Raw genomic sequence first — 11,898 nt, 5'->3', positions numbered from 1 at the left:
CAGTCTATTGGTACAAGGTTCGGCCAGACCAATCGAAACTATTAACATTACACGAACAGAGGGAACAACAAAAGCAGCGCATGTGGACATCACGCAAGCGTGTGTGAAGATAAGGCCGATTAGCCACCGGAAGGCACGCCGATCGTATCGAATACGTGAATTCAGTGTTCATGCATGCAGATTCGCGCAGTCAGGAGCTTTCTACCCACATGCAAGCAAACAGACGAACTTAGCACGCATGCCCACGGTATAGTCGACCATGGACCCAAACGCCGCTTCAACGGGTGTCGATCTAACCCACACGACCGATCAATAAGATGCCACTCGTAGGAACATATTAGCAACGAGCTTCCGGCGACAGTTTGCAGCCCATTATCACATTAGCTGGAGGCGAATGTTGGCGAATTGTCTAGCCCGTTAGGCCTAATCAGAGCTGCGTCATGGGTCTCGGCAACTAAAGTTATGGTTACCGAATCAACGCAGATCAGTTCACAGTGGTCGCATGACCCCCAGAAAGCCAACAAACCGGCCTTGCCACTGAAAGCGAGTGCATAGGATGACTGTTGCATGTTCACAGCCGCCATCTTAGAGAAATACCGTATGGTGGTTCCCATTCCGAACGCCGTTCGTAGGCACACAACAGTCTCTTTTCATAGCTCCGAGTGATTCGTCACAAGACTGGCTCTGGATTAACGTGGCGGGCTTGAAAATATGTGACGGTGTGCTGATGGCTGAGCAGAGACGAACTTGGGTGGGCAAACTTGCCGTGGGCCTCCCAATTTGAAAACTCTTTACCGTCGATGCCGATGACGGCACGTAGCGGGGACGAGTGACATGACGCGCATTCACCGCTTTTCTCTGTTGCACAGATGAGCCTTAACGAGCTGATAATCCACAGAAACCACCTACCATAAAAATGAAAAAACCTGGCTCAAAGCTTTCTAGGCAATAGAAGGTTGCCATTAAGCACAGTATGGCCCACTGTTAAACTAAGAACCCCATTGGTATTTAGGATAACTCTACTATTTCATCAGCTTCAGAGGGAAAGTAGTACTTAATTCCCTTTGACAGACATTCTATCAGTAAAAAAAGTTTTCCAGACCTTCATATACGATAACGATATAACCAGCATGAAAGCAGACACGGAACACAAAAGGAACTTCATAATAAGGACTGCATTGTTATCAGTGCTGACACACTAATTTGGTGTTCCCTTTAATAATAGTAAAGCATACTACACATCTCAATGGATAGGTACTTAAGGTCCCACTAGCAAGATTCTTGTTAAGTAACATCATTAGCCTCCTGAGGATGTGCAGCACTGTTTCTCGCACAAATTTTGCAAGCGTCAAGGCCTGTTTTAAATTCTCTGATATTCAATATTTGATTCGATAATCAGCTTTCCTTTCTTGATTCGATATTTGTTTGGAAATCTGTTTGGTATTCACATAGCCTTAGTAATAAGCAGTTATTCTACAGTTTGTTTTTCTCTCAGCACCAAAACGTGGTACTGTATCTGTGCGGGAAAAAAATAAATTTAGGAACTGAAAAGGCGTGGCACCTTTGCTTCTAAGCCAATGGACAAAAATGAAGGACAATTATAGAAAGGCTAAAAAATGTTTATTTAGCAGAACGAATTGACTGCCACAAAAATAAAAGCTTAAAAAGTGGCCCAATAAGAATCATTTCTTAAGCGATGTTAAAAGTGATGAATAATATACAAGGTATCGGAAGATGAAAACCATGTAAACCGAGCGGCCCTTGCGAGTACTAGGTCACTTATTGCCTTCGACGCTCTGCGTAGTGCGGGACACGGTGGACATGCCGTTGACGAACTTTGTTCGGAAGAGGACGTTGGCGTTGTTGAACATGCCCTCCTTCAGAGAGACGACGACAAACTGCAATGATCAATAAACGTTGAGAGTAAGTGACACGCTGTACAAGACAAACTGTCCCACTCATAAGTGGATATTGTGCTTGCTGCTTTTGAGTCACTCGTAAAATACTGCAGTTACATCTTTTCTTTGGGGAGGGAGGGGGGGGGGGGGCTTGTCGACTTTTGAATGTCTGAGCACACACAATCAGTCAATGTCACATCCATCTTCGCATTTGTAAGCTCTTTCTTGTGGCCAAATTTAGAGCTGCACTGGGCTGCATTCATTTAGACAAATACTCCATCAACGATAGAAATCCAACACAGTTTTCTGGTTTGGCACAGTAGAACACCGACAGTGCTTCCAACTAATACTGTAAGCATTGAGGCATAATTACTGCAGCACAAGTGAATACAATGTGCGGGAATCTAAAAATTCAATGCAGCCTTGACACCAGGAAAACATAGATGTTGCTGCTGCAGTGCCAGCATCTCTGCTGATGTCATTGGAATTCTGTCGTCCTCAGCAAGGGATGGCATGAACAGTGTGCGAGGAACATACACACAACTCCACTCAATTTGGGAGCATAAGTGGAAAAGACACGCTTCCACTGGCTCATTCTTGCTCAAACTTTATGCTGAGGGGGCATTCAATGGTGCATACATCTTTATGCCAAGCGAGATTCATTCTTGTTTTGAACTAACTTGCCCAGAGGGATGTTTCACCGATTTAATTTAAAGATCTTCCTGCTGCAGCGCAGTAATTTGTGTACGCATTGAAACACCTTACAGAAACATCCAGTGCAGAGAAAAGCAAGATCCGACGACACAAGTTTGAGAAATCAGTGACAGTGACCCTAATTGCGACACATTTTACGCAGATTTGGGCACCACAGATCAATGGCTCTTACTAGAGTTTGTCAAATGTCCACAAATTGCAGTGCGCTGACGTTATCCAGGCCTCTGCTCTGCACTCTTGGGGGCTCCTGTCTGCCGCAGCAGTGCGTGTAAATAATCTTTCAAGAATTTGTGGTTCACATTCAGACACTTCTAAATGCTAACTTAGAAGTAGGAAGTTTCATAAGACTCCTTAAAGAACTAAGTTACAGAAGGATATCTCCTGTTTCCTTTGTCGTTTCATGGAACAGAACGCAGACTTCCTAATTTCAAGGCGCATTTCTCAAAACGCTTTACTCACTTGTGACTGCTTGAAGTGGGCACGCAGCATCTGGCCAATGTTTTGTGTGTGCGAGAGGTCGAGCGCAGCGTCCACTTCGTCCAGGATGTAGATTGGTGCTGGCTTGAACAGCAGCAATGACAGGATCAAAGAGAGCGCCACCAGTGACCTGTTTCATTAAACAGGAGAAATAATAATATTTGGGGTTTTACGTGCCAAAACCACTTTCTGATTATGAGGCACGCCGTAGTGGAGGACTCCGGAAATTTTGACCACCTGGGGTTCTTTAACGTGCACCTAAATCTAAGCACACGGGTGTTTTCGCATTTCGCCCCCATCGAAATGCGGCCACCGTGGCCGGGATTCGATCCCGCGACCTCGTGCTCAGCAGCCCAACACCAATTAAACAGGAGAAAGAAGAATTCCACACTTAATTATACAGTCTAAAAAAAGAGACTAGGGGCATATAATAGGCTTGAGTGAATATTCAATATTTTTTATTACGTGATCGAACACTGCATTTAGTACTTGAGTAAGGCGTGCACCACCACTTCGAGGCATAAAAATTTGAAGAAAAGAAAGTTTCGAGAAGTGCCAAGCACATGTCCGCATACTGGCTGGTTAATTTTTGCAAACTACTACATGTCACTGGCGCTGTCATGCCGATGATGACATCATCACCACCGTATCCTGCAGCATCATGTAGCATAGATCCAGCGGGCTTCAACCGTATCACCTGTGCTGCAGCATACTTCTTGTCTGCTTTGTGTTTTCAGGCGAACTCCACTGGCAAAAATGGGGAAGAACTCAACCAATTATACTGCAATCTTGAAGCTCCATGTGACTGCGTTGCCATCAAGAGCTTCAAGGCGATGGGAATCTCGAACAGTATGGGTGGCACGGAGGACAAGAAGTTTTAGGAGGACACCAATGAGGCAAATTCGTCAAACGACAGGGGCGCTGAAAGCAACGAAGACGACTGAATAAATATGTTTACAGTCAGCCACCAGTGGTTGGGTTTTTCTGCATAGCAATTTGAGTGCAGATCATGGCTACCTTGTGTTGGGCCTGCAGCTTGCAAAAAAATCTGAATATATTTAGGGCTTATGCAAGTAAATGCAGTATTTGAAATGAATTAAAGAAATCTGAAAACACATACACTCGATGGTTTCAGTGGGCAAGTCGCATCGCATAGCAAAGAGAAGCCAAAGACGAATACAGTTAAACCTCGATATAACGAACTTCAATATAAGGAAATTCTCAATATAACGAAGTATTTAACTTTTCATAACCTCCTGTCCATAGAACACCATGTATTTAGAACCTCAATATGACAAAGTCTGTTTGTACACGATTTCAATATAACGAAATTTCGCTTGCGCTGCAAAGGAATGCCAAGACAATAAATGGAAACTTCGGCGGACGCAGATGGTCAAATGATTGAATTACAAGCACTTGCAAACGCATCTTTCAAATCACGCACAGCGTGACGAGCCACTGCTGAAGTGGAGCCGCAACATGTTCCATATAAAGTCCAGGCCCGATAAGATCTTATCGTCGCCCGCGCACTTTGTGCTTTAGGTGCGAGTGCAAGTGTGTGAGGGTGAGACAAGAAAGATGGTGGCTTCACGAGTGCTGCCTTCCAATGTGAGCAAAGGGAAAGAGGAGGAAGGGGAGCTCACTCGTGGTGATGCAATCAAGCGCGAGGGGCGATGGAGGGTAAGTTGGTGCTTCTAAATTCCTGGCGCGCATCTCAGCAGTGGCTGTAAGCGCAGCTGAGTGCATACGCAGCCGTGCAGCCTGCTTTTGAGGTAATGTGTCGCGTGTGAAAAGAGTGGGCATGCTGAGACGGCATGGCATCACGTAAGCTCTCTTATCATGTAACGTTCTGTGTGGAGGTCGCGTAATCTCAAGTTTCGGTGACTCGGAGCGAGGGGCAGATGAAGTATTCGCTCACCGCTGTCGGTGCTTTTCAAGATAGCGCCATCCCAGTGCGGGCGACGCTATCAGCCACGGGGGCAGAGTGCATGCGAAAGCGTGGCTGGCTTCGCTTAATTCGTACCGCCGATGAGGAGATCTCATTGACGTGGCACAAAACCGTATCGTTCATCGCCGACTCCCGAAGTCATCAAATAAATTGTTTTCTCATTCAAATTTGCTTTTTTCGATCGCCCGATAATTTGGAGAATTCTGCAGCCCCTTCCCTTGCAAGAAAAATCAGTCGGCGACTGTACTTATTTGCATAAAAGGTCAAATTTCAATACTGCAAAATTTCAATATAACAAAGCAAGTTGCCGATTTTACCTACTTCGTTATATCGAGGTTTAACTGTAATTTGTTTACAGTCACTGATATATCTTTGGGATCTGCTTGATTCTTCTCGCACTTTTACAGCACCGCCACAATCAATGAACTTGTTAACCAATGTATATCGGCAACCAAAGTTTTGGAGGCCATGTGGTGCCTTGCTCGATTTTTCAAATATGGTCTGCGTGCACCAAGTCGGAAAAAATGGCAGCTCTGAAACATAATGGCACCAATGAATTTCTTCGTACTCTCGCTTTCGTTATTGAAATGGTGTTCCAGCTTTGCAAGAGCCATAAGGCCGCTGCAAATAGTTGTGTTGAGTCTGCACCAAACCGTATGTTTGATTGCCGGCACCCGATGAACCAGTACTGGTTAGGCCTAACAGCAAAGCCAGTGTGTGGCTGCAACAAAAGCTTGATGCTGGCCGGCATGACTGAAGGTGGCAAACCACAAGTTTTCTAATCATCGAGTGGCTCATCGGTGACCGGACCTGAGATCATGTGCTTCAGTAAAGGACGTAGAAGCAACATTCAGGCTTACGGGTGACCAGCAAACAATTACAGCCCTTGTGCCTACTAAGTTTATTAGTGAATTTACTGGATGGAACGGGTTAGGCTCCATGTAGGCAGAAAGAACCATAAAAAACCCGCGTATAATACGACGTGTTTTTCCTATGATTAGCGTCCAAAATTTTCGCGCCGTACTATATGCGGATCCGAACAAAAATTTCAGTCAGAAATTTGGGCTAGAAGTTTTGGTCTCATTATTGCTGCATGGCTATGGCTTCACTTCGTTATTGCTGCGTGGCTACGGCTTGGCTTCCTTATTGCTGCATGACTACGGCTTGATTTCGTTCAAGCTGCGTGACTGCAGCCTCGTTTCTTTATTGTTGAGTGCACACGTTGGCAGCACACATGCAAACCACGCTTTGCGAAGTGCATCTTTTTTATTCCACACTGAAGGACCAAGATGTCCGGACCACGAAAACAGTACTAGGCTGCTTTCAAGAGAAAGGTTATTTAAGCTGCAGAGGACATAGGCAACAGTGCGGCGGGGAGGCAGTTTGGCTTCAATAAGGGAAGCATTCGCGGGCGGCGTTGACAGAAGGAAGCCCTTTTCACGTGCAGCGGAATGCGAAGAAGCTTTTGCAGCCCGAAGAGTGGCACATTCCCGGGAATCAAACTCACCCTGACGGAGTTCGTACGCCAACAGCGAGCCGCGCATTTAGCTGTGAGCGTGGAGCTTATGCAGGCAATAGCTAAGGAGCTTGCAAGAGAAAAATGGCTACCGAGCTCCGCCTTATCTGGACATGCCATCACCCCTCACCATGCATGAAAAGGGCTCTAAACAAGTTTATGTCCGGTCCACTGGCAACGAGAAAATGCGAGTTACCGTCATGTTGTCGTGCATGGCAGACGGACGCAAGCTCCCGCCCTATGTCGTCTTCAAGCACAAGACAGTGCCTAAAGGTGAGGAGCTGCCAAAAAATGTGGTCGTGAGATGCCATGAGAAAGGCTGTGTGAACAAGAATCTTGTGCTCCACTGGATAAAGTCCGTCTGGTGTAGGCGGCCTGGCGCACTATTGTCGTTCCCGTCCATCCTCGTGTTGGACACATTTCGTTGCCTTTTTGGCCAACTCGTAAAGAGGCTGTTGCGCGAATCCGGCACTGAACTCGTCGTTATCCTGGGTGAGATGTCGTCTCAGCTGCAGCCTTTAGATGTTTGCGTGAACAAGCCGTTCAAGGATGCGGTCAAACAGTGTTACGCAGATTGGATGCGCTCAGGTGAGCCTACAGTGACGCCGACTGGGCAGCTGAAGCGGGCTTCGCTAGCCACGCTATGTAAGTGGATCACGGACGCATGGGCCAGCATACCAGAGGACCTTGTGCGTCGCGCATTCAAGAAGTGCGACATCTCGAATGTGCTTGATGATCAGGCACAGAGGATGAGTACCTCTGGGAAGATGCGTCCGACAAGGAACTATTCAAAGAGAGTGCAGCTGAGGAAGACAGCGATTGAAGTGCGGAGTACAATTGAAATAAATGTTTTCCTCAAATTTTCCTAACTCGTACTATATGCGGATAAAACATTTTTTTTTCCATTCCGCGTCTCAAAAATTTCACCTCGTACTAGTATATGCAGGTTCGTATTATACGCGAGTTTTTACGGTACTAAGCTGAAATTGGTGCAACACAGCCTATACTGTTGGTGTTGCACAGTCAAGGGTGCACTTTGTGGCATTGGAATAACATGCAATGACACACATCGACCTGCCTGATGGGCAAGCACTAGACATTCCTGCAGTCACCTAATTCTAGCTAGGCTGAACTCCAACATTAAGCAAAAGTCTGCAACCTGTTTTTTGTACTGTCGGCGTTTCTGCATGAACATATCTGAGTAACAGCACTTTGAAAATAAACCGATTCCCCAGATTAAACTGTTTCCATCTTTGCAAGTGAAAGTGTTTCGGTTTGTTCTGGATGTTCTGTCAAAGTTTCATGTAAATGCCACAACTATTCAAACTATTCAAAAACTCAGGGCAGCATTGGCACCGTATTTTGATTTTGCATCTTTCCTGGCTTACCGTCTTCGTTGCCACATCAATGGCTCTTTTGCTCTTTTACATAATGCAGCTGTGCCCAATGTTCAATGTTACCGTATTTACACGATTGTAAGTCGACCTCTTTTTTAAAATTTGAGAATCTGAAGTGGGGGGGTCGACTTACAATCGAAACCAAAACATGGCACCACAAAAAAATGCGAGACCAACGGGATATCAGGGGAGCTACAACATAGTTCCAATTTTATGTTTGCTCTACGGCCCCCACCCGTAGCTTTCCGCTATCCCGCGGGTTTGTTCGCTTTCCGGTAGGATTTTTCAACATGTTTGAGAGTTTTACAGCGCACACAGCACTCATGTGGGGGTGTCGATAGTTCATGGAAGTGCCACTGTTCCATTTGCGGCGGCACCCTCAGAACAGCGGCGCTTGCGGGGAGTATCGATAGTTCATGGAAGAGCAGACACCGCTCCTGGCTCGCGCGCTTCTCTTTCCCTGTAGCTCTTTAGTTTCATGTGTTCGATTTGACTGCCGGCCACGTGCTACTTCCGTGCTTCCTCAGTCATCATGAGTGCTCTGAGTCCACTAAACATTCGCCACTCGTTCACAGTGGCGCTGAAGAGGGCTGGAATCCTTTACGCTGAAGAAACAAATAATTGCGCAGCGGGCCGCAAGTTTGATGTTTCTTAATGGGTGGTGCGAGAGTGGCGACGGCAGCGAAGCAAAATTTTCAGCAGTGACGGCAAGCAAAGAGGTTTCCGCGGGCCAATGTTGGGACGCTTTCCGGAGCTGAAGGCCAAGCTTGCGGCGTACGTCGCGGAAATGCGTGATCGGTCCTTGCCAGTGACGTGTGACATGGTCATGAGACAAGCCTGGGTCTTCGCCTTTTAAAGGGACACTAAAGGTTACTATTAAGTGAATGTGGACTGTTGAAATACCATCCCAGAAAACTCGAAACGCTTGTTTCGTGCCAAGGAGAGACTTATTTTAAGAGAAAATGCGCTCTGAAGCGTCCCCGTACCTCTAGCGCAGTTCAAATCGCCCGCCCTCCGATGGAGGAGTACTGACATCATGGTCTCATAGTGACGTTGCGCCATCGGTGAGTAGAACGGCGTCCGCAGACGGCGCTACGGCTTTTCTGCGCAAAACGCAAACGCGCGGCCAGAAACAGAGCCATGACAGAGCCGACAGCAGAGCGAAAGCGGGAGTATGGTAGGAGAATGGTAGCGGGAGTATGGTAGGAAGTAGGAGAAACGCGCGACCATAAGCTGGTACTTTATTCTATGACGCAAACTTCGACGCTCGTCACAATGGACCCTGACAATGACAGATTGGCTTGCAATGCTGGGCTCAACTTCAGCGATTTGAGCACTGACGAGCGTGACCTGCTGCTGAGGACTCGCGCTGCCGGCGTCGTTGCGTACTACGACGGCGGCCTCGACACCGGCTCTCCGGAGCGGGAAAGCAACGAGGGCTTCCCACGACATCACAAGGACGTGGCATTCTCACTGCTTGTTCGAAATGAAAGTTTCGCGAGCCAGCGGAACCCGCACAGCACGACGCGATAACGAAACTACTGAAACTCCAAAGCGTGCGCGGCACAGAGTCGAGCGAAAACGAAACCTTTCGACCACCCATACTACTGAAGGGTAACGTCAAAATGTTATTTTTTCTTAGAATCGAATAGACGTAGACAAGTAGCATTTTCTTCCGTCTTATAATCGAATAAAATGATATTTTAATATGAGTAGTTGAGTATTAGTAACACAAACTATGAGGAGTGCTTTCGTCATCGGGCTAGTACCGGAATGTCGCTGGGGGGTCTCAAATCGTGTCATGCATTTACCTCAATTTCTCGGTTACTAAAGCTCTGTTCGCGATTAGATTGACGCCTTAGACGTTCTAGAACATTGCTCTACCCCTTTAACTTGACTTTCTGGTAACCTTTAGTGTCCCTTTAAGGACCTGCTCCGCTGTGAGTACAAGTGGCTGGCGGCAGAAGACCGCGAACATACGCCAACCGGACATCTCAAAATAGCCTCCCCGACGGCTCTGTGTGGTTGGGTGCTTTTGCTATGGACTTATGTATGTATGCAAATGCAGAATTTCGCTAAACGGCGACGTGCTTCAGGACCGTAGCAACAATGACGATGGCAGTACTAAAGGAGGAATAGTCCAGTGACCATGCAAGCTACTAATAAATTTTCGTTAAGAAATGTGCCCGTGGGTATGCTTTTTTTTTTTTCCCTGTCATACGTGATATTGGGGGGTCAACTTATATTCGAGTCGACTTACAGTCGTGTAAATACGGTACTGCCTCAGTGCAGTGCAGTCAATGCTTTCATATGTCCACTGTCCTAGCTACATTGCAGTGCTTGTGCATCACATGCTGCATTGAACGTAATGTATTTTTGCACGTATAGCCCGCACCAAAAATTTACGTAATAAATTTCACAGTAAAGTCAGGGTGCAGGCTATACGTGGATTTCACCTTGAAATGTGGCTTCATGGCAGCGTAGTGCATGATGCTGTGAAGCCACACTTCAAGGCTAAGTTCTCCACTGTTCAAAGTTTACTTATCTCATAGGCAGCCCCACCCTGTCCCCACCCCTGCATGATGAAGCTGCCTTCTCCTTTCCATCATGGTCACCCATTCTCCTCCTCTTTGTGGGTTGCCATATTATGTTTAGTACTCTGCGAACAGTCCACACGGCGCCGGCAAACTTATAGGTCACCCACTTTCGCAGCGCTCCCTCGGTCCGTGCAAAGCACTTCGCGATATGATGGAGAGCTGAATCACCATTGGGATTTTCGGCTTGGTTGCATTTGATCCACCAGAATGGACTTCACATCCTGCAGTTAGCATAAACATTGAGCTAGTACTTTCTGTGCTTTTGAAAGAAGTCATGAAATCTGCATATTGTTCGACAGACTCGTATTACCGTAGCCGTCCCAAGTGTTAGTTCCCGTTTTCTGGAAAAACTACGCTCAGATAAATTACAATGCCTGTTTACACGTGTAGATCCCTCTCCACTTTATCACCCCTACCACTTGGAAGAACCAACAGCAATACTCCTACGTGTTCCCTCGTTACGAAGACTAACCCCCCAAAATTTTAAAACTTCAATTTCGCTTACCCTACATTATACATCAGTTTACTCTCCCCCTCCCCTATTGAAGCTGGGAGAGCAAGCTATGCACACAAACTCTGCTAAGAAAAGCAGTTGCTTTCCTTGCAAAGACAAATTCCTTTGCTGCAATGTTGGCTTCGATGACACTTGTTCGACCACTACTGGTCGCCTCAAACCTCCATCTCCCTGTGAACTGTGCTTTGACAAATCACAAAGTGACAAACCAGCTCTGCAAAAGCCTGCAATAGGCTTCCTTTGTAGCCTTTCACTATAATCATGTGGATGACATCTATCCCTTTCACGAACCTTCCTCCACCTTGCGGGCTTTCACAGAGCTGGTCCATCATATTCCATGTCCCTGTGCATCGAACGGTCAATTGATGCAGCCTTGATCTCCTATCTGCCAGCCTCCTGGTTAGTTTAGACAACAGAGTGACTGCCCCGGCAAGGCATTAGTCCCGGGTTCGATCCCCAGATCAGGAAAAATTCTTAAACTGCAAAGCTCTCTTTCTCAGAAACCTGCACGGATTTTCTTTGTAGCCTTGTGCTACGATTGTGTGGATGGCGATTGTCCCTTTCATGCTTTAGAAATACAGCAGAACCTCGTTGACACGATCCCATTAGGTACGATTTCTCGGCGCCAACGTTCGCGATGAAGAACACAAGAAATGAGCCACCAGAGTTGTTTCTTTTCCCCCATTTCATACGTTGCTGGAAAACACGCTGTTTCGACACCAGCATTCAGTACATCGCCAAAGTGCAATCATATAATACGTTTTCCGGTATGTGGCATGTGCAATTGAGAGCAGTAAGTGACCACCATGGCAGCTTCCCCGAAGTACTCGCCCACCT

The 11,898-nt window shown here is 46.7% G+C and overlaps 1 protein-coding gene across 1 annotated transcript in view; it reads right to left on the bottom strand.

Moving 5' to 3' along the window:
- Positions 1-1,598: 1,598 nt before the first annotated feature.
- SMC2 (structural maintenance of chromosomes 2) overlaps positions 1,599-11,898 on the bottom strand; it is a 77,996-nt gene continuing 67,696 nt past the window's right edge. Inside the window, exons 21-22 of the mRNA XM_075672849.1 lie at positions 3,072-3,219; positions 1,599-1,898 (exon numbers count right to left, since the gene is read on the bottom strand). Of these exons, the coding sequence (XP_075528964.1) occupies positions 1,776-1,898; positions 3,072-3,219 (271 nt within the window). The 3' untranslated portion in view covers positions 1,599-1,775. The remainder of the gene's footprint in view (positions 1,899-3,071; positions 3,220-11,898) is intronic.

This window comes from Dermacentor variabilis, chromosome 10 (assembly GCF_050947875.1).
Source record: "Dermacentor variabilis isolate Ectoservices chromosome 10, ASM5094787v1, whole genome shotgun sequence".
In the NCBI taxonomy this organism is placed as follows: Eukaryota; Metazoa; Arthropoda; class Arachnida; order Ixodida; family Ixodidae; genus Dermacentor; species Dermacentor variabilis.
This window is presented reverse-complemented; position numbering and strand designations above follow the sequence as displayed.